Source organism: Acanthaster planci, linkage group LG03 (assembly GCF_054643075.1).
Source record: "Acanthaster planci isolate LZ-2023a linkage group LG03, COTS_SCS, whole genome shotgun sequence".
Lineage (NCBI taxonomy): Eukaryota > Metazoa > Echinodermata > Asteroidea > Valvatida > Acanthasteridae > Acanthaster > Acanthaster planci.
In genome coordinates, this window is record NC_141779.1 from 26095156 (window position 1) to 26118071 (window position 22916).

Consider the following 22916-nt stretch of genomic DNA (forward strand, 5'->3'; position numbering starts at 1 on the left):
TCTTTACTTTGTGTCAAGTTTGCTTGAAGATAAATTTGTTATGCTCACGCTCATGGAACACAGAATAATGTAGTGCATCTGTGTCCCAAGTACCATATGATGCAAGATACATGTATGGGGCGGAGAGAACCTCCCCCCCTTTGTGTTGGTCATTGTGTGATCGAAATCTCAGGAATTCTTTACAGACTTCTAGGGGAGATGTGTTAGGTAGCAATAGTCTAGAGTGTGTAAAGGGATTGGACACGTGGGGGGTACCCATCGGCCCCATATTGTGAACGGTATCCCATGTACATGTACCACTTGGCCTTTGGCCCTGAGGTATAGGGGACACATGTACAAACTACATTATCTTGTGTTCCACTCATGCTCTTGTGATGTTGTTGGTTTGCATTCCTTAAGTTATATTGTTGAAAACTATTCTGTAATTTTGCTTTCAGAATTGTTTCTGTTTTAGACGGGATCGAACGATATGGTTTGCCAAATTACAGCTGCTTAAAAGTTTAAGTAAGGTAAGAATTCCCAAATTTAAATGTAATCTTTTTGTAATATTCTGTAGATGTCTGAGATTCAACCATTAACCACATGCTGCCAGGTGGAATTTGAAGTTACTTCTTAATGTACATGTAAAACCGGGGATTTTCAAGATTTTCCCTTTTCAAAATTCTTCAAAAATCATAGCTGCATTTACTGGACGTTTACACCCACACAAATAACTGTCTGGTGACTACACTAGTCTGACAGACAACATCTATTGACGCTCGAGTATTTCAGCCAGGTCTGCCACCTTTGTAAAAAGAACCCAGATAGCAGAGTTACATGTATGTACCGGTAGCTTCCTTTTGTTTCCAAAACTGGCACAGTGCACTTCTGACATATTTTCAATACAGGCCAGATTAGCGTGCAGCGTTATTGTATCGCTCATCAGCGCTTTGGCCCCAGTGGTAATCAGCTCACTCTGAATGCCACAAACAGTGGTATAGTCTCAAAATAAGGACAGATTTTCACTGCTTATTGACAACTGAAAAAAGTGTTGGCAATTCCCAGCAGCTCGGTCTTTTGTTCTGAGTACAATCTTTTGTCACAAGGCCCAGCTCTTTTGTCCAGTTTTGGGGTTCCTGGTTTCGTGTATTTTTGTGTGCCTGAAACCGGGCTACCCTAAGACCTGTGCTGTATAGGTATCTCAGTGACGTTGTTTTCTTACATAACATGTAAACTTTGTATGACATCAACAAATTATACCCACATACATGTATTTACCTCATCTTGTAGGTGGAACAGACCTTTTGTAACTTACCGGTGAGTTACATGTACATGTACAAGAAGGCATTTCATGTGTCAGTGGCATGCCATGTAGATTGCATGGAATAACACAGACTGGCTGGGCCATCTGTACTTACCTGGTAACATACTGTACATGTTCCAGTAGCTCTGCTACATTACTTTGCACTACCTACCTATAGCACCATGATTAATAAACATACAGCAGTACTCACAAAACTGTTTTTCACATGTGTAATACATGTACATGCAGTACCTTTAATATCAAAAAGGAATTAATGTATGTCCAGTACATGTACAGGTATGCAGGAATGCTACTTGCTCAAATGTCAAAATGATCAGATGTCCTATTTTATGACGTTACCGGAATATGTAAGAAGTTTGTTCAACTTGAATCCTAGTCTTGTTTACAAGACTTTCCTGTTTTATTCGCAAACTATGAATAAGACAACCCATCACCGTCAGAGGGCCCCTTCTCAACAAACCGTGCTACACTCTCATCCACGTCACTCACGTATTGTACAGTACACCTACATGTACAGTGTAACTGTACATTGTACAGTACATGTACAATGTACATTCACACACACACACTGTATCATACAAACGCTGAGGGCGCTCTCCCATGAACCGCTCCCCCCTATGAACCACTCTCACAGCGGTTCGTGGGTGATAGCAGTTCGTGGGAGAGCGCCCCCAGCGTTTGTTTTATATACGGTCTGTATGTGTATAAATGAACATGTACTGTACAGTTACATGTAGTTGTACTGTACAGTACGTGAGTGACGTGGATTAGAGTGGAGCGCGGTTTGTTGAGAAGGGGCCCTCTGACGGCGATGGGTTGTATTATTCTTGGTTTGCGAATAAAACAACAGGAAGGTCTTGTAAACAAGACTACTTGAACCCCCATGCCTTGACTACAATTTCTGAAACTACATGTACATGTAGCCTGTAAAACTGATCTTTTTGTACTGTGCAGTACATGTACAGTACTAGGATGTACGGGTAGTGGTATTAGTTGAAATTTAAAAAAGATGCAAAATAATCTTTCTGTCATACATGTACATGTAATCTTTAAATTTGCCTATGGAGTACACATACATGTATGGTGTACATTTATGCAAATTACCGGTAGCTTGCACTCAAAATTTTTCGGCAAATTTGCCTGCTGAAAAATGTGCAGCCATTTTACTCACATACATGTACTGTGCATGTAAGTGTGTACATGTACATACCGGTACCAAATGTACATGTACCAGTATACATGTCCACATGTCCTGGTACATGTAAATCCATTTATTGTGGTGTACATAAAACTAAAAAGGGGTACATGTACCGGTACGTGCAAATTCTAAATGCTTTGATGTGGTTTCATTGAATATTGTATTTTTCTTTTCTTTGATAGCCACTGACAGACAGCTTAAACTTTGGATTCTACCTGCCACCATCACATGGTAAAGCTGGTAAATTCTTGGAAGAAGAGAGACCATTCAGTGACTATCCCACTGACCCTGCAAACATGCCATTCTTAGAGGTACTTTTTCTTTGCAAACCATCTTCCAATTGAGGGAGACTCAGCCGGATGTTTGGTTACTTCATTGGGATCACTACCGGTATTTGGGCCAACATTGCACGAATAATAATAATAACAATTGAAAATCCATTATGCGCCGTTTCCATAAAAATGATCAACGTCGCAGTACAAGACAACAAGTTAGCGTAAAAAATAATTAGTTTAAGAAATGAAAGGATAAGGTACATGTAAATAAATAGGATAAATGAATGAATGTCACCGTGCTAGTACCCAATGCGAGTATGGGGATACGTCTGCCCCGTCAACAGGGAGAACCTAACCCTGCTGGCATCGTTGATATTTCGATCTTTCCCAGGGACAGACGCCTCTAACCTTACCTACTATAAAAGAAAAGTAATTATACCAGACACTAAAATAATGAATCACAGATAAACCTACGTTAAAATCAAAAATAATAATAACCTTACTAACCCCAGATAAAATTAATAAAATCACGAATCTTGCAGTGCAATATATCACTGTACAAATGCAACATTAAAAAGGTAAGTTTTCACTTTACATTTAAAAACGGCAAGGCTTTGCTCACACAGTATATGCCCTGGCAAGGCATTCCATAATTTAGGAGCAGCCATTGCAAATGCCCTGTCACCAAGTGTGAGTAGCATTTTACCGTTAGGGTAACTTAACAAAGGACCGTTGCTTGCTGACCTGAGATGATATCTAAACTCCTTCTTAATGATGACAAGATTCATTAAGTATCTTGGAACAAGACCATTGATGGCTTTGTATGTTAACCACTTCCTGCCGGGTACTCCGGAATCAGAGACGTATGCTCTATAACGATGACCGTTTTAGACTTCAAAGGGGCATGTTTATTGAAGATGCTTTCTAGTGTACTTTTATAACACTTGGCAAGCTCTTCAAGATCCTGAGGGGCATCATACATAGCTTAGAAGAATCTTAATCAGCTTTCAAAGAATCAATGTTAATCGATTTAATGTTCCTGTAAGTGACTTCCTTAACAGGGAAAGGCGGTTTCTTCTGTTTCAAGTTCCAAAGAACAGACAAGTGATCAGAGAAAAGATGACACTGTACCGTACATGTACTGCTTTTTTGTTCATTTGTATGCTCATTTTAGAATTGAGTGATTCATTGAGGAATTTGGCCACCTTTTTCACTCAAATAATTTTTTCAAGGAACTTGCATACATGTATTTTAACATACCATGACCAAAACATTTGTCTATGAAGTCCTTAGATCTTGCCCAGTAAAGTGATAAATACCTTGAGACAAACAATACTGCCTGTGTGTAAACACTGAAAGCTTTATAAATACCTGCACTGTGAAAGTGGCCAACATACATGTACAGTACATGCACATGCCACATCACATTATTTGGTATAAAAATGACACCGTGTCAAAATGTTTCTAAAGAAAAATTGGGTTTGTGCAAAGATTTTAAACAGGCATCTGGCATTTTGAATGGCTGTGCCTGACGTGTATAAGTAATGGTTAAAATGGACCCCATAATACTGGTACTAGTGTTTACCAGTAGCAATACAAGTGGTTACTCTGGCAAAGAGTACTCATATCGGTTTGTACATGTACGTACATGTATCAGGTACATGTACATGTACTGTACGAGTACGTGTACGGTAACAGTAATTCATGATCAGATCTTCCACATGTACAGTAATAAGTAAAATGGCTTTTTCATCTCAGTTCTTTTTGAAAACCTAAATGTACATCTACATGTAATTGCCAAAAACAATATTATCGACATGCGACAAAATGAACATCACTTTTAAAGGGAAAGAACACCTGTTCATCAGCAAGTTGACCTCTTGTGTGTATCGTTTGCTTCATCAGAGTGCTCTGTAGTTTTGCACAAGACAAACTCCAAGATCTTCAATTTGACTTTTGAAAACACACTATTTTTCTTGACTTTTCTCAGAGGAGTTACAATGTACCTGTAATTCAAAATATAAAACAAGTTAGTGGAATGAAATCTGATTTCCATAAATTTGCCAATCTTATAAAATTGAAGTAAAAACCATTGGTGAATCTTGCCTTTATTTTTGATCCTGCTAAGTGAGACAATTCTTTGGCCATTTCCCTTCACCATTACTACATGTTCATGTATGTGCAAAAGTCATTGCCCTGGACTGAAAATTTGCTGAGGTTGAATTGTGTTTCTTCTACTGTACGGTAGATTAGATCAATCGTGAAAGGGATCAGAAAGAAAAGAAATTAAATATAGTTTTAAAGTTTAAATCAGAAATTCATTTAGTATCCTGTATTTACAGATATATTTAAAAACGTTTGTGTTGTTTGTCTTATTTTCTATCTGTGTAGTTCAAATACAAGAGACGTGTTTACAAACAGATAAAACTGGACATCAAGGAGGTCAGGAAGTATCATAACAAAGCTAACATCAAGATGTTCTTTGAATGTGCACGGAGTAAAAATACTGACAAGATTGCCAAGATGACAGGGAAATGTATGGATCCTAATATCCATGAAGAAAGTACAGGGGGTTTGTATTCATTAATATTCATTCCTTTCAATTAGCTGTCACATGTGAATTCTGCTAGTCCGTCATCTAGCTGGAAAAAGGAAAAAAGTGATTCTGTGACTTGTTGAACATTGCACTAGAGCCATAATAATTCAACCTTTTGGCCCCTTTATTTGCTTAAAAGCAATGATAGAAGTAAAGAACAAATGTGACTTTATGTAACATGTTAACATTATATTGATTGGGTGGTCAAAATGTGTGTATTTCAGTATGATTAATGGAGTGGTTCTCAGATGTTGTGAATATCTACATGTACATGTACATTTCTACATCTTTCTTCCAGAAACTCCACTGACTGTTGCTGCATCCATAAAGAACTCAGAAGAAGTAATCCAGGCATTGATCAGTGGTGGTGCACATCTTGACTACAGAGCAAGAGATGGAAAAACAGCATTCCACAAGGCTGTTAAGTCAGGCAATCAGTCTATTATAGAGGTACCAGTCTGTACATGTAGAAGACATTCAGAGAATATTGAATGTAACAATCTGTAGACTGCCTTTCAGGGGATACAGGTGTATTCCTGTGCTTCCTTTAAGGGTCACTCACGACAACCTGTCATTCTACATGTATGTTGATATGTACAAAATACATCCATTTGTTGACTTTTGCAGTTACCAAACACTGAGCTTAAAGGATTGACAAAGCTATGCCCTATTCTTACTTCATTCAGTCACAAGACATAGCAAACCTGTCTCATATGCTTACTTAATTGGGCCACACCTAGTCTTTTTCACGTTAGTGTTACCAATAAGTAGCTTGGACATGTACATAGCAGACTGGTAGAAAGCACTGTTACATGTACACGCACACACTCAGCTATTTTCTATTGAATTTCTTTTGGCAGTTACTGTTGAGCCTAGGAGCATCACCCAATTACAAAGATTCCAGAGGTCTCACTGCTCTCTACTACAACGTACAGCATGGTGGAGATCCAATGATAGCGGAACTTCTGTTGAAAGACCGAGCAACTGTCAACATTTCAGATGAGCAGGGTTGGAAGGAAATTCACCATGTATGGGACATTTTTTTATCATTGTAAAGTTTCAATGCAGCATTTCTACTGCTTTATTTCCCTTCATCATATTAATTAGTTTTAGAAGTGTTTAATTTGAAGAGTTCACTGTTCAGCGCCAGTACCGGTACCAGTTTGTTCCACTAATTCCCATTGTTTGCAAAATGAATGAGAATTATACATGTACACACATGTATAGACAAAACTTGCGGAAGTCAGTTTTGAGTAATGTTGTATAATGTGATTATGCATTACGCACAATGGTGATTGGTGGATCATTGATCACATGTCCTAGAATTATTTGTTTTATTCTACGGTATTTGTTGAATAGATCTTTATTTCATTTGACTGGTTCCCACCCCCTTTTCATATATTTCATTTGTATTAAGAAAGAGGAATACATGTATATTAGACGGGAAGGTCAGTCTAACATTGCACAGTACTACTGGTACCAGTGGATGGTGCTTCAGACAAGAGTCTGTGTCACAAAATGCACACATGCGAGAACTGGTTGTTCTCTTACCGAAAAGGATTTATCCAGGCATTGTATTAAACAAACAATGTACGCTTGTGAGTGCAATGGTAAGAATAAGTTTATGAGGTGAAACGTGGAATGGAAAATTGTATCTGTCACTAAATGAACCTATTCTTACTTTTGCATGCATGTGATAGTTTCATTATTTGTTTTACATGTCTGTATGCAGTACCTGCATAAATCAGATGGCATGGATTGATTTTTCAACATTTTTTTGTCTTTTCACCGAGAATGAAATATATACATATAAAATGGGAGCAGGAACTAGTTACAAAACATTGCAATTGAAAGTTAACACCAAAATGGGAAAATCTTTTCACATTTTTTCTTCCCAGGGAGTTCCTTTTCATTTCACAAATTGGGAAAAAGTGTGCCAAAAGTGAGAAAATATTTTCACACCTTTTCACACAAGTAGGAAAATATTTTCACAGATTTTCACACCTTTTCACACAAGTGGGAAATTATTTTCACAGATTGTCTCTAGTAGTGGGGAAATAATTTTGCAAGCTTTCTTCATTAAGTAGTATTTGTGCATGTACATATATTGTACATGTAGACATCGGGAAAGTTTTATTCTCTGTGGTTTCAAATATGCGCATCTCTGAATAGGGAATTCTTTGGAATATCTAGAAGATAACTTGAGGAAGACAGCATTAAAAATTCAATGTAGTATGTTTCTCGGTTTTGAGCAAAATAAAAAATACAATGCGACAGGCGAAATCAAAGCTGGCTATGGTGGAGGTCGAAGACCAGCACTGAACACCAAACAGCTGAATTATAGTAGATTCCGGTTATAGTGCTCTCAAGGGGACCTAACAGAATTGAGCGTTACAACTGCACAGCCTAGCGTAAAATGGACTTGGATGAACGTCCAACATATGTGCACATGTACAGATAGATGTACGTGTACATGTATCCACATCTTGTCAAGTACCGGTATGTGAATTACATTTACATGTATTGGCAGATGTATGTATCGTAATTTCAGAATAAATGCCTTGTATCCGGATATTTCAACGTTTTCGTGACGCCGATCAAAAAACAGCACCAAATCTCTTCAAAAACTGCCACCCTGTGCATCTACACCCACCGTGACATCGGTTGCTACTGCACGCCCATTCATGGACAGTCCCATCGCTGACTTTTCCCAATAACCATGTGACCACAGAAAGTGACATGTCATCTGAAAACCCAAGTGAAAACAGACCCGATATGTCATGCTGAACACAATCAGCGAAAAGACAAGCTTTGCTACATGACGATACATGTACAATTTAAGCAGTTGATTTTATTTATCAGTAAAAAGAAACCTTTCGGTAACAAATTCTACATGTACATGTAGTGTCTCAATGTTGATTATTTTGTGTGCCAAACTACACCACAAGAATAAATAAAAAGTGGGCAAATAACCCATGTTGTCACAGCAGAGCAAGTTAAGTTTGTTGTAAATATACACACATTTCATGTGCTCCTGTGACTTCATGACTCCCGTTTAATTATTCAAAATCCAGATTACTTTTTAAAATTCATTCTCAGACACTGGTGAGTGTTTATTAATGGTATCCAAGAAAAGAGCTGTGCCACGCATGTGCGGCTCTCTGTGGTGAGCATGTGCTCGCGATCATGCTGCATGGACCGGATGGTTCGGCCGAGGAAATTGTTACTAGACTACAACAGCACACTCCACGTGGTGAGGTAGCCAAGGCCGGCCCCAATCGCAGTGCAGCCTGCGTGATGGACTCTTCACTGCATAATTTTTGGAATCTTTTGCACCGTTTTCACAAATTTTCACACATTTTTTTTCTCAGTGTATTCGCAAATGTTTCACGCCATGTTCACAAACAATTCGCACCGTTTTCGCACAATTTTCACACTGTTTTCACAAGTTGTTTGCCCCTTTCACATCCTATTTGCTGCGAATTCGCAGGGTGGAAAAATTTTGGTTAACGTGCGAAATGCGAATTCCTTTTACATTTTTGGCTTTTTTGCAATTTTGCGAAAAAGGCATTTTTTTCGTCATTTTTTTTGCTGCTTCTTCTTCTTCTGCTCATAAGCCAGTTTGTTTTGTATACGTTTGTGGTCACCACCACTTTAGTGCTTTAGCAGCTTTGGATCTTCATCAAACTTCTACCAATGAAGAACCCTTATGTACAGATTGTCCGAGAAATATGACGTCATCAAGCGATTTATTATTGATTTTTCAATATTTATTTTAGCCCATTGACTTTGTACACATTTTCAAGGTGCTATTTTCGTAATCGTTGATCGTCGGCAAACTTACTATAGCACTAAATATAAAACAAATATAATTCTGAAATATTTACATCATGATGATGTCATCAAATGATTTATTATTAAATTTTGAATATTTCAATATTCCGTTAAATGTATAAAAATCCATAAAAAATCAACCATGGCCTCCCGCAATATCCTGTTTGCAGCAAGTGCCTGGATAAAATGTGGTCTTGAATTCATCTTGTATGGTCAAATCACGTGACCCTTCCTTCCGGTCGAAAACGGAAGTGGCCTTATTGTTTAAAAGTGGTAATAGATATCAAGTTGTTTACAACGGTGTTAGCCTGTTGGGTTATAGTATTCTTCAAATCATCCACTGATGACGTCACCTAATTGTCAAGTGCCCTCTAGCGACAGGTTAAAAATTCCGAAAATGAATTTTGAATAGATGTCTGTTTGTCCGAATCGCCTGAAAAATGATGTAGATGACCATCTTTACCTAGTCAACGTGTGTGAAATTTGGGGCTGATGACGTCATCAGACTGGAAGTTACAATAAAAACTTCTTTTATTCATCCAACTTCGGTAAAAAAATCAACCGTAAGAGAAATAAGCGTGAATTGTGCATGAGATGACAGCTAAAACATTGAAGTCAGCTGCATGAAGTGCATAACTGGTGTACTTTTTCACCCACGTGAAGCGCCGTCGATAAAAAACCCTTAAAATATAAATTGCCAACTCGAAAATCCAATTCGCATGCTGTGCATATGCTACTGTGTGTGTGTGTGGATGCCCAATATCTGCCTGTTGCAACATATACAGCACACCCTGTGTAGGGTATATGCTCGGGACATGGCAAATTGCCGACCACGTGCTGCCGACAGCAGATCGCATGGTATGGAACGCCAAAACGGACAAATGTTTAAGATACCTAATCTCTTGCCATTTCCACAAAAAATATAATGTTTTTTATTGTATATTGTATTGTACATGTCTTATTGGGTTGAAACCTTGCAGGTAGTTAGGAAGGGAAGGTTTACAAATGAAAATTGACCTCACGTAATGACAATACCAACAGCAGGCGAGTCACGTGACATTAAATGGTGCCTCATTTACAATACTATATCCTGAAGTGCATATCCAATTTGGTTCAAATCTTGCAGATATCTTGAAAAGGGAGTGCTTTACAGGAATTTCGACCTCATGTGATAATGACTTCATCAGGAGACAAGTCACATGACATTAAATGTGCATTCTTTAAAGCCATATATCTCCTGAAGTAGATGTCCAATCGGGTTCAAATCTTGCGGATATCTTGAAAAGGGAGTGCTTTAGAGGAATATTGACATTACCTGATGATGACCTCATCAGGGGACAAGTCACGTGACATAAAATGTGCACTCTAATTAAGGTCCTGTGTCTCCCGAAGTAGATGTCCGATTGGGTTCAAGTTTTGCAGATATCTTGAAAAGGGAGTGCTTTAGAGGATTTTTGACCAGATGTGATGATGAGGCCATCAGGAGACAAGTCACCTGACATGAAAGGTGCACCGTTTAAAGCCAAATCTCTCCTGAAGTACATGTTCTATCAGGTTGAAACTTTGCAGATAACTCAAAAGAGGGGTGTTATATACCAAAAATGAGTTGATATCATGATACTGTAGTTGTTCAAATGTACAAAAGAATGCGAAAAAGCCCTCTGTTCTGTTGGCAAACAGACAGATAAGCTCTCGTTTCCCATTCCTTTTCACAGTGTTAACTTTCAAATGCAATGCGACGTTCTATTCAACAGGTACTGGTACAATGGAATAGTATGAATATTTCTGTGACATATGATCCACCAATCAGATGATGCTATTTTATGAAGGTATTGCCTAAAAGTAAAGGAATGTTTAACATTTGTGCAATGGTATATGAATAATTTCATGAGGTGACAGATGAACTGTTCCATTCCAGGAGGCAAATGCTCTCATAAGCATTTATTATTTATGCCATTTGTATATTGGTATATTGTTGCTTTCTGTTTCAATGAAACTTTGGGACAATGTTTATTTTTCTATGATAAATAAATGATTTGCCTATCTGTCAACAGGCATGTCGTTATGGCAGAATCCAGCATCTACAGCTTCTTATCTATTACGGAGCAGATATTAATTGTCAGAATGAGGCAGGAAACACACCTCTGCATGTCAGCGCTGCTTATAATCAAGAGTCTGCTGCAAGAATGGTTTTATTCCGTGGTGGGAACAGATCAATAAAGAATAAGTCCAGCCAAACGCCTTTCCAGGTGAGAATTGCAAGTAGATGTCTACCCTATGTATGTCACAACCTCATAGGAGAACCTTGAAAAAAATGCAGTGCAACTAAACACAGGAGTGATTATTATTATTGAAGGTATGAAATGGTAATTAGATATGTAAGGTTAAATTCCTAACATTAAGAAGATAATCATTATTTTGTGAAACTTCCGTTTAGCGGAATACCACATTCTGACATATATGATGTTATATTGCTTTCCTTTTAGTTAAAATGGTTTTTTTGGTTATGTTGTACTTGCATGGTCTAACATTTTAATGTACCATTTTTGATTTGTCACTAGGTTGCTATTGTTTCCAATAACTTCAGCTTGGGTGAAATGATCAAAAATTACTCTGAGGAGGATGTGGGTGAGTAGTGTATAGTACATGTATGTTGTACTTTGCAGACAGCCAAGATGGTTTCTTCATATTCAGTTGTATATTTGCAAACATTTTACATAGTCGTTTATTTTCCCAGCTTGTCTGGATCAAGACCAATGATTTTCCAGTTAAAGAAATAATCAGAAAAGAAATAATTGATCCTGTTGCTAGTTCATGTAGAAAAAAGGGACTCAGGCATTACACGTAGCTGTTCTTGGTTCTGTTCATATCAAGAATATGGTACCGGGCACCAATCCAGGATTTTTTGGGGCGGGTTGCACACCAAAATGTACATTTAGCTCTACAGTTTTACTGTTTCTTATGATCAGCAATTTGCAACAGTGCAAAACAAACTATTAACCCCATGTTTCAATCCCAGATGTGTAAATGTATCCTTGTAAGACCACGTGAAAATTCTCTTTAACGATCAAGTCAACCGACTGGTAAAAAACTGCATTGTGACAAAAACAGTCAGTAGAGCAATGGAGGTCATACCCTCTGAAAGAATGGAGAATTATTACTTCCGATGCTCCTTTTGTGCAAAATAATGGAGCATCAGGAAAATAGGGTGACATCAAGTGTAGAGTTTAAGGATGGGCATACACTGTACACGTATGTCCCATTCACGGAATACAGAATAGTTGCTCTGATAACTTTTAGTCCATGTTCTTTATGGCATGTTGATACATGTAGTTAGCTGTTACAGATCAGGACCAGTTTGAGGCATGGTACATGTAATTGGGGCAGGATATATAGTCATATCCTAAACCACAGGGCTTGGTATATTAAAGGGCTAGTGGATGTTCAACTCTCAATCAGTACTCAAAATCATGCTGGATTTTTTTCTTACACGCATTCTCATGGGAGACTTTTCCCCTTCCCTTGTATAAACCTATTCAGTTTCCTATCTGTCCTTTCTGCGTCTTTATTCACACCTTTTTTCTTGATGCAGTTTGTCAATTGGCATACAGTTTGTGTTGTATTATTCTTTCATATCAGGGATACCTTTATTGCATATCCTGCTGACATGTACTAGTTCATGTACATGTTGGTCAGGCTGTTTTGTAAAAAACTTTATTTTCATTGATGCAATTGGCTTATAAACCACAGCCTTTAGAATTCATAGAACTACCTTGTGTAAGAGTTGCAGTCTTTGTAAATGATGGTCATGCATATTGGAGGCTATCACTTGACACAGGAAGGTGATCTGTATTACATCCTGTAACTTAAATCTGTTTAAGGGAACTGAACAACAAGAGTTTCCTTTCATTTGAGGTGTGTACATGTACATGTGTAGTTTTCAGTGTTGTTTTCATTTGAAGTTAAGATGCAAACGTTTGACAAAATTTAATACTAGAAAGTTCGAGAGGTACATGTACATGACGCCGGTACGTGTACATTTTGAAAAATCACATTTTTATCTCTTTAATTTCTTGACAGTAATACAACAAGAAGTGCCATCATACAACAACCGCCGGAGATGCTCGTCACTGACAGCAGTTGCAACAGGTGTTTTGAGTCGGACAGTCAGTGAACCATTTCTCCCTGGACAATTTCTTAGAAACCAAGGTGGAAACAGAATGTCTATAGCATCATCCTCAAGCTTTACTGATGATGACTCCATTCCTGAAGGTATGTAAGAGTACATGTATACTAACCTTACAAACACAACTTAGTATTTTGCATTTTGTATCTTTGTATTTTGACATTTGTTAAACATTTCCATTAAAGTTTGAATTTTGTACTGATCAACTGATGCACAGATAAGTGATATTTTCTTAAGTTAATGACATTTCAATGAGTTAGTTTGCACAGAAAAAGGCTATATTTCAATGTTCATCCCACAAAATTTATTACAGAATTTTTAACATGAAAAAGAATAAACTTTCCCTATCACTTGATTTCTTTGGTTTTCTTTGATTTATCCTGTCTTTTTGTAAAAAGTACAGGTATGTGGATTCATCTAAACACGAGTACATGTAGTTCAGCCAGTCCAGGCAATTTTGGTTGAATCAGAGTTGACTACACTTATTTGTTTTTAAGCATTTGTTGATGTACATACAACATTGCACATATTCCTGCCCTGGAAAAAACCCATTGGTGCCCCTGCTTCTTCATAAACTGTGTAGCTGTTATTGGAACACACCATGGGCTGTGTAGTGTTGTAAAAACAAAAGAAGACAGAGATTAATATTGTGGTGAAACAACTTAAAACAAATGTATGTTACATGTTAGTCTTTCACCACCCATTCTCTTACTTTACATTTCCCCCCCAATTAATCTGAATAGAGGTCAGCTCCCCTAAGAGGTCTGGCTCTGTAGGTTCCATGGGCCGGTCAGCAGCAGTTGCCCGCATGGTACATCGCAAGATCAAAGATACCAAACCCGGTAAACTGTACATTTGTATCAAGCCATACACCGCTCAGGAATATGGAGAACTAACTCTCATGAAGGGAGATTATGTTAAAGGTAAGCACCGATTTTCTTAGATAAGACTTGAAGCTTTGCATGTTGGAGATAGACTAAAGAGAGATGGTATTACTGCTGATATCCAGGACCTTCTTGGGGTGCTTTTGTAGACATCATTGTCAATCTGGTGGGAAAACCACAGAATATGTGACAAATGCATAAACAATCTGAGTCCATCAAATCTCAAATCATGCTTTGGCAAACCATGTTCCCAAGACGAATGCTACCAAGCGTACTTTTCAGTACCTTGGGACTCTGGGATGGAACAAACTTACCACTGCTCAGATAGAGGCAAAATCGCTTATACAGTTCAAATCTCTCCTTAATTAACTAATTATTTTAACTCCTGAGCATACAGAATTTTAGTGTTTTGTATAGTGGTTTGCAATACTTATTCATTTTAATGTATTACCTTTAACATTTTATTTGCTTCATTTAGTTGTTCTCTGTGCTTTACAGTGTTTATTCCCCTTAAACTTTACTTTGCTGTACATGTACTTGTGCGTTTACCATTGAATGGTTACTTTTTTTAGTACATTAATTCACTTTTTGCATGCTTTAGAAAAAGCATACTTTGCCCTTTTATATACATGTATGGGTAATTCCAAATTGGGGGTCCAAAAGGGACATTTTTGTGTCCCAGTTACATCTGACCTTTGTTAATGGACATGGAAATATCACTGGAATTGATTTCAAACTATTATTATTTGTTTGGCAGGAAATTTTGCGTTAATTTGTCACTCTTGGAAATTAGAAAATGTGTTTTGAACTTTAAAAATCATATGTCAGATGTGACAGGGACACCAAAAAAAAAATTGGATCCCTAATTTCTGGCATTATCCATACAGTATATGCAGACCTGCCAACCTGGCTGCATTCCTTCCATAGATTAAAAGGTACATGTATTTAAATGAGCCTTCAGTTCATTCAGGAAGGAGTACGGCATGTTGGCACGTCTGTATATATGTACATGTACTGGGTATACGTGTATCGTTCATTTGATTCAACACTGTAATGAATCATGGGAATATTATGTGGATGAAAACAAAGATAACTTTTTTAATTGAACATTTCTTTCAGGAGCCAAATACAAGTACTGGTAGCTGTAGTAACTTGAAACTTGTTTCTTCCTAACTTTCAATGGCTAATAGGGAGGGGTGCAGCTGTTGCTGATCCCTGTGTGGGTATTTTTCATGAAAAGAAGCGGTGTATACAGTGAACTTTGACATTACCGGGTATCTTCATTTCCTCTCCTCTCAACTGGTCATTTTATCACAAAGGTAGCAGGTACATGTATATCACCTAGTGAATAAAAAAATTGTCCCAAATGTTTGGTTTTTACCTGCTTTTGGCCCTTTTTTTAGAAATTCTGGATCTTTCACTGAAATTTGTTGGTGATAGGTCTGAAGTTGTGTCAGGAGGTCCTCAGTGACAAGTACGTGTACATGTAGAACACGGGCTTTGGAGTTGTTGAAGATTTCATCATAAATTTGTTTGTATTTTACATTTAAATTACATTTTTTGTTCCTGCTGTTTCAGTTCATGGCATTGGTGAATTCAACTTCTGGGAGGGTGAAGTAGGTAACTCTAGAGGATGGTTTCCCTCAGACTGTGTCCGTGAAGTTACAGGCAAGGAAAAAGCACAGACAATGAGAGAGAGAAAAGCAAACTTTGGAGAGAGGTATGACTAAATATTGTTTACTTTTGACACTCTCCTCCACCTACCCAGTACCACACATTTCCTAATCCTACTTGTAAACACTCAATTTTTAGAAATATGCTGTATCCCCTGTGTACATGTACAGTTGTAAAATGTGGAATGAGATGTATGATGTTATCAAAAACCAGATACAAACAGTTCCCAAAGCAAAGCTTAGGATTCTCCATGTACATCTCCCCAATGCTTTTAAAAACTTCATTTCCCACATTACTACACCAACAATGTTTGTATCACATTTCTGTCTCGGCCTCTTAGCAATCTTTGTCTCTCTCATACTTTTTTATGAGTTTTTTGGCCAATTTTTTCATAGAAAGGTGTAAGACATGGATGGACTTAGTGTATGAGTTTGGGTTGCTCACACGTGTGTTGCTCAAAATCATGTATCTTTCAACATCTTAACCAGTTGGAGCTGGATGACGTGTAAACACACACAATTTTTTTCATTTGTTCCACGGAGGACGTGTACATGTACACTGGTTTAAGACTTTGTTGCTCATTTCCGTGGTTAACATATTAACCACTTGCTGCCGGGTGCTTTTTTTCATATTTTCGTTTTTCAAAAATCTTCAAAAATTCATATCTTTTTTTCTGAATACCTAAACCCCATAAAATGAGTGTCTTGTGGCGAGTCTAGCCCTCACAAGCAACTTCCATTGACCCTTTGGTTTTGCAGCCACGCCGTCGGCTCTGTATAGAGCCCCCATGGTGTAGTGTTACATAAGGGCTCTTTTGTTCCGGGCCCTGGCCCAGTGCGTAGCTATACTGCCGTGTTGCTATGCAAAGCAATTGACGGTCAAAACTTCAGCGTGTAATATGCGCTGAGTGAATGGGAAGCTGTGCCCACATGCACTGAGCTTTGTAAACTGTTCAATGAGTACGGGCCATGACGGACAAATGAATCATGCTATAAAAAATGGGGTCTAAAAGTGTTGTTTTTTTGCGGCACTGGTGCATCTAACTTTTGCTATTTTTTGAAGCTATTTGTTTTTCTGTTATATATTTTCCCATCTACAAAAACCTATACATGTATCTCCCCCAAACCACTCTAATATTTTATCTCCCAACTTGTTGATTTTCCCTCCCACAGTGTAAGTTTTAGTTCAAAATGGATATTTCCCTTCCCAAAACTTTATTTCCCCACCAATTTCAAGTAAAATCTTAGAAACCAATAAAATCAAGTACACATAGAAATACACACACAGACAAATATTTGGAGAGAACTTCTTTTTCTCTTATTTTTCTTCTTGTCATTTCTCTTTTGTTTTTTTTTCATTTCTCATTGAAATAGTTGAACTCATAAAAGTAGTAAAATAAATTTCCACTCTTCTAATCAAATAAAATGCAAAACTCATAAAAAGGCAAGAATGGGCAAACTCCTAACACCGGTCCAAGAAATGAAAGGGATAAAAATACAACATCCTCAAAGCAATACTTTGTCAAACTTTGTCTTTTTTGTCATTTTTTCAGGGGTTGAAAATATGACCAATTAGTGAAAACATTACCAGGAAATTTGCCCCTTTTTCAAGAGATGAAATACAACATCCTCAAAGCAGTAATTTCCAGAAACTTTCTCTTTTTTGACATTTATTCAAGGGTTGAAAATATGACCAATTAGTGAAACCATTACAAGAAAATTTGCCACTTTTTCAATGATAGAAAATATAACATGTCCTAAACCTTGTACTTTCAGTAAACTTGTTATTTTCGTCATTTTTTCAAGGGATGAAACTATGACAACTCCTAAAACCACCAGTAAATGACATATTGTTTTACACCAGATAAGTGGGGCATCATGTCATGAAAAGCACAAAGAAATAATGTCCATGAAAATGTCCATGAAAGTTAATGTTCAAAATGTCAATCAGTGGACATTATGGTACTCCTTGAAGCAGGGGGTGATGCAGAAGGGCTGGTGGCACGTGCCACACTCGAAGTGTGTCTTCTTTCGTGACCATAAGAAGTGCAGAGGACACACCGCCGGTAGCGGAAGTCACCATAGCTGGTCCTCTCAAAGTCCACGGGGAAGTGTCGGCCGACGAGCAGGAGTTGGTGACTGGTGGAGTATCGTGCTGGGGGCGGTACGCGGGCAAGAGTTCGTCGAACAGCAGCTCACGGACAAGACTCAAGCGGTAGTTGAGGAAGGAGAGGCGGCGACCAATGGCCAGGTACACGGCGTAGCTGTTCACTAGCATCAAGTGGAGTAGGTAGAAGAAGAGCTTCTTGTACCACTTTAGGCACTTACGAGCACTTACGGGCATTGTATTCGATGACGCAGGTCAGTTTCTGCTTTTCCTCCCCCGTCCTGTCTTGCTTGCTGGAGCCATGGATGTCTGCTGTATGCATGGTGGAGAGCATACGGATGTTGCGCTTGTCTCGCCACACCATGGCCAGGAGACAACCGCTGATGCCCAGGTCGGCCGACTGGAATGCTGGAAGGCCCAGTCGAGGGCAAAGTTGTAGCCCTTGCCGGATAGGTCGCTCACCAGGTCCATCACTACTTGTGTAGTTGCTGGAAGGTCTCCCTTACTTTGGCCGGTGAAGATTTTGAAGTTGTTGCAGTACCCGACGGAATTCCTGGTGCTCTGGCACAAATTGTACATCTTGATGCTGAAGCGGGCCCTCTTTCTGGGGTTGTAGGTAGCGAAGTGGACGCCTGTAGAACTTCAACAGGGAGTCGTTAACGGAAATGTCCCGTTGAGGAATGTAGACAGTGGCAAACTTCTGAGCAAGATGGTCGACTACTGGGTGCACTTTGAAAAGGCAGTCAGTGCAGTCCTCTGGCATTGCGGTATTGTCGTTGAAGTGCAGGGACTGCAGGATGGCAAGAAAGCAATCTTGGGGCATTAGGGACGAGAATAGGCTCATCTTCAGGAATGGATCGGTGGACCAGAAGCTATGAAGGGTGGGGTGCTTCGCAATGCCCATCATTATGCAAAGGCCCAGAAAGGCCTTCAGTTCTACAGTGTTCAGATCAGTCCATGATCGCCTGTGGGCCGATGTCGTAGCGGACCTCTGCACAGCATACCGGTTGATCTCTTGCACTAGAAACAGCTCAAAGGCTTCACTGCAGCTTGAGCTGCGATGCAGGTGGGGGTCGACGGCACCACCATTACCGGTGAAGCCGTACTTCAGTGGTGTACTGTCTTCATCTGTACACCGGCATGATGCGGCACTGCTGCTGGACAATGCGGCGGTCTGTGTAGGGTCTGTCTCTTGTGCTTGGCTTATACCGTCAAGGATACATCACTGTCAATTTCTGTATTTGACTGTTCTTTAGCAGGTGATGGCGGTGATGAAGAAGACGAGAAACATTCCTCTGAACTGAGATAAAACTCATTTTCACTGAAGAACCGGACTCTCCGGATATAACTTCAGCCATATTATTTGTGGTCTGATAACACTATACCTAATATGCACACATGTAGCCACTGCACTGATTTTATTCTCAAGCAGCGAGGGTCGAGCCCTTTCAGTCAACGTGGCAAGGGCCAGCAGCGCCCGGGCCAGGTCATTCATGGGGCACAAGTGCAGAATGAGCCCGCACAGCCCGCGCTTTGTCTTCAGTGCAGTGCAGTGATAATCCGCTGCGAGCGCCAGGCAGTGTGATCAATAGCGCTCTGCACAAACAATACACGGATTACCTCTGCTAATGGCCAGCACTCTGCACTGAAAGAATACGGGGATTGATTGGCAGTGCCCGGCAGCTCGCAGCAGCTCCCAGCAGCTCGTAATATTATTACAGGCTTTTATACATGTAAATTCGGTCATCCCGGCTATAAATAATCCCAATTCTCTGGCCCAGCAACCCTTTATTGCCTATGAGCAATTTATTAACCTCCAATGATGGCCTAAACTTTTTAACTGACAGCAATAAACTTAAAAAAAAACACCCAGCAACTTTTTTTAAAATTTCGTTCCGATTTCGGAAACCCAGGCCACGAATATAAGGCCTTTGTCTCCGGTACTGGAGCCCCCGGTAGCAAGTGGTTAATACATGTACATCAAGCTTGGTTGCATCATAAATAAATTTCAATTTTGAAGAATATGAGGGAACCACCCCCCAGCAGCTTTTTGGGTAAGAAAATCTGACGTAAACTGGCTATAAATAATTAGAGTAAATCTAGAGTCTTCAAAGTCACAAGTTATAAGGAACACCTGATTGTATACAGTCATCGCCATTTTCGTGAAGAATGAAAGTTACCAAAAATTAAATTTCTTTTCTTTTTTGTTTGTAAATAAACAAGGTTACGTGATGCCTACTACCTAGTGACGCTAGGTGTACGGGTACATGTAATCATTCTTCACCAAATCTATTGTAATCAGCAAAATCACGATCTCCATAGGGCAAAGTTCAACTGATCCGCATTTTCCAGTTCCACGAAGAGACAAAGTTGTCTTCCATAGACGTAGCATTATCAATAAAGAGCAAAACTTATTTTACTGTTTTCATAAAGTGACTAAGTTGATTGTAGAAATGTATACAAATGTAACAATTTTGCACCTGGCACGTGGTATGGCAAAAGTGTGTACTGTAAACTTGCGGGTTTTCACAAAGAGACAGAAGTCACAGGAATGTTAGCATTTTCACGGAACAGACAACAGTGGTTACAACATAAACAAAATTACATGCAATTGATTCTAGAAATATTGTGTTGTAGTTTTGTGTCATTTAAGATCCCTTCTTTCTAGATGAACATGTACATGTAGCCAAGGATTGCTAAATGTACTGGGGAGATGAGCATTGAAAAGAGACCAACTTGAAATGTGATTTTCTTTAAAAGCAGTTTTTACTCCCTGGGGAAACTTTTGACTCTTCGTGAAAAGGTGGCGAAATTGGCTGTTCCCACTACAGTTTACTATCGTCAGCAGCATGTGTACGTGTACATGTACATGTACATGTATGTGAAATAGCAAGGGCACCATCGATACAAGAATTTCCACAACTCATGGCTGATGTGATGTGTAAAGGAAAGAGGGTTACTTGTGTTCTTAGACTGGTCACATGATTGGTCTGTGCTGATGAACATGCAGTACTTAAGACAGAGATACAATATATAACAATACATCTTGAGTCCTCGGCTCTTCCTCACATAAGTATGCCAGTGCCACATTGATACATCTACTCCATCTTTATAACTTCCTTCTCTTAACACTTCAAGGGTAAAGAATCCACTGCAGCTTGCACAGTATGAAAAGTATTATCTATTGTCAGTTTTTTATTTTAAACCTGTTGTTCACTTGTTTTTCATTCTCCAGTTTAACAACACAAACAAAGGAAGGAGAACCTCGAGTTGTGTTTGTAGAGAGAAAGAAGAAAGGTTTTGGATTTATCTTGCGAGGTGCAAAAAGTAAGTTAAATTTAGTACATTTTCCACCTCTGATGGTAGGAATTTTTCGTGTAAGGCAGTTTCTTTTTCAAACTTGGATTACAAGGTTTTTGGTCCATGAGGCAACTTTTTTTAAGAAAAAATAATTGATGCCTCTACAATCAAAGACAGAAACTTAGCATAAATCTACTGATTGTGCCTAACAAAAATAAAGTACAATACTTGCATACGCAAACACTTCAAATGTTTGCCTAAACACCAAACTCAGGTGGTGTGCTATGTTGACTTGATGAGGGTCACTATCAACGGAACTAACATCTCATGTGGGTGATGTTACAGGTACATTGATGTGTTGTTTATCCAGTTCTTTACAAAAACAAAGTCTTCTGCTGTGAAATAATCCCTCTAAGATATCCATATAGTGTGAAATAAATGACTGTTATTTCTTTACACTTAGGTCCTCAAGGTGCTACATCAGCATTCAAACCAACTAAGGAATTTCCAGCTTTACAGTATCTAGAACATGTAGATAAAGGAAGCCCTGCAGATAAAGCTGGTCTCAAGAGGGGAGACTTTGTCTTGGAGGTACATGTACATGTACATACACTGTACTCTCAATATTTCATAATACATTTAAATAAATTAGAAGTTTATATTCTCTTGTACTTTGTATTGAACTGCATTTAGGCTATACATGTAGTGTAATCTTGAAATGAGCTCTAAAGCAAAAGTCTTAGATTCCGATATTCCTGAAGTTTGGTTCAAACTGAAACCATTCATGAAAGAGAGCATTATCCACATATTGTTCTTGATATTTTGTGAGGAAATCAGAATTTGTATTATACTCGTGCATGAAGTTGCTCCAAGTTCAGAGGCAAACCTATCACCAAATTTAAGCACTTCTGATCACATTTTGATGATTTTTTTTTTTTACATCAGATTAATGGACAAGATGTTTCTACTGCTCCTCACCAGTATGTGGTCAGCCTAGTCATTAATTCCCCAGATACCATCGTAATGAAGGTTGTTACACTTCCTAATTCCAAAGCTCTGGTCTGGCTGAATGAAGCTAAGAAAAATTCTCTTCGAAAGAAACGTGAGTACAAAATACTGTCACTTTGAACAGTTAGGAGGTTTTTGTAATCAAAAGAAGGGTTTGTTACACCAAATGAGTATTGATCATTACAGATGGTAGGAAAAGGCCTTGGTGAAAGTTGTGCATGTATGTCGTTTTTGTAGGGCATTCCCACCTTTAACTTTTTGCACTTATTTAAATATAAATTGGAAAAGGCTTATTATGGACAAATAATACTTCTGTGCATGTGCGAGAGGGCCTTCACAACATTAAGGAGACAGTTTCTTTTGTTAGGAACTTCAGGACCAAGTTGTCAGTTTTGGTTTATGGATTGTTCTTTGTGATTGCAAGGAGTCTGTTGTGTTTGGGCGGGAAAGATCAAAGGTCAAGGTTATAATGGTTTAAACTTTAGAAATATAGGAAAATATGCATAAGAGTTGCTTGTGGTAATCTCACATAAGCCTGTCGATATGACAATA

The 22916-nt window shown here is 38.6% G+C and overlaps 1 protein-coding gene across 10 annotated transcripts in view; it reads left to right on the forward strand.

The window, feature by feature from the left end:
• The window catches only part of LOC110990473 (SH3 and multiple ankyrin repeat domains protein 2-like), a 65612-nt gene extending 43113 nt beyond the window's left edge, over positions 1-22499 (forward strand). For all 10 annotated transcript variants that reach the window (XM_087134514.1, XM_087134511.1, XM_087134516.1 and 7 more), the window contains 13 exons: positions 438-509; positions 2684-2812; positions 5168-5348; positions 5671-5822; positions 6233-6400; positions 11261-11455; positions 11768-11834; positions 13287-13478; positions 14136-14315; positions 15855-15996; positions 21292-21383; positions 21820-21947; positions 22302-22499. In XM_087134514.1, coding sequence (XP_086990640.1) covers positions 438-509; positions 2684-2812; positions 5168-5348; positions 5671-5822; positions 6233-6400; positions 11261-11455; positions 11768-11834; positions 13287-13478; positions 14136-14315; positions 15855-15996; positions 21292-21383; positions 21820-21947; positions 22302-22484 — 1881 coding nt within the window. In that variant the 3' untranslated portion in view covers positions 22485-22499. The remainder of the gene's footprint in view (positions 1-437; positions 510-2683; positions 2813-5167; positions 5349-5670; positions 5823-6232; positions 6401-11260; positions 11456-11767; positions 11835-13286; positions 13479-14135; positions 14316-15854; positions 15997-21291; positions 21384-21819; positions 21948-22301) is intronic.
• Positions 22500-22916: the final 417 nt, after the last annotated feature.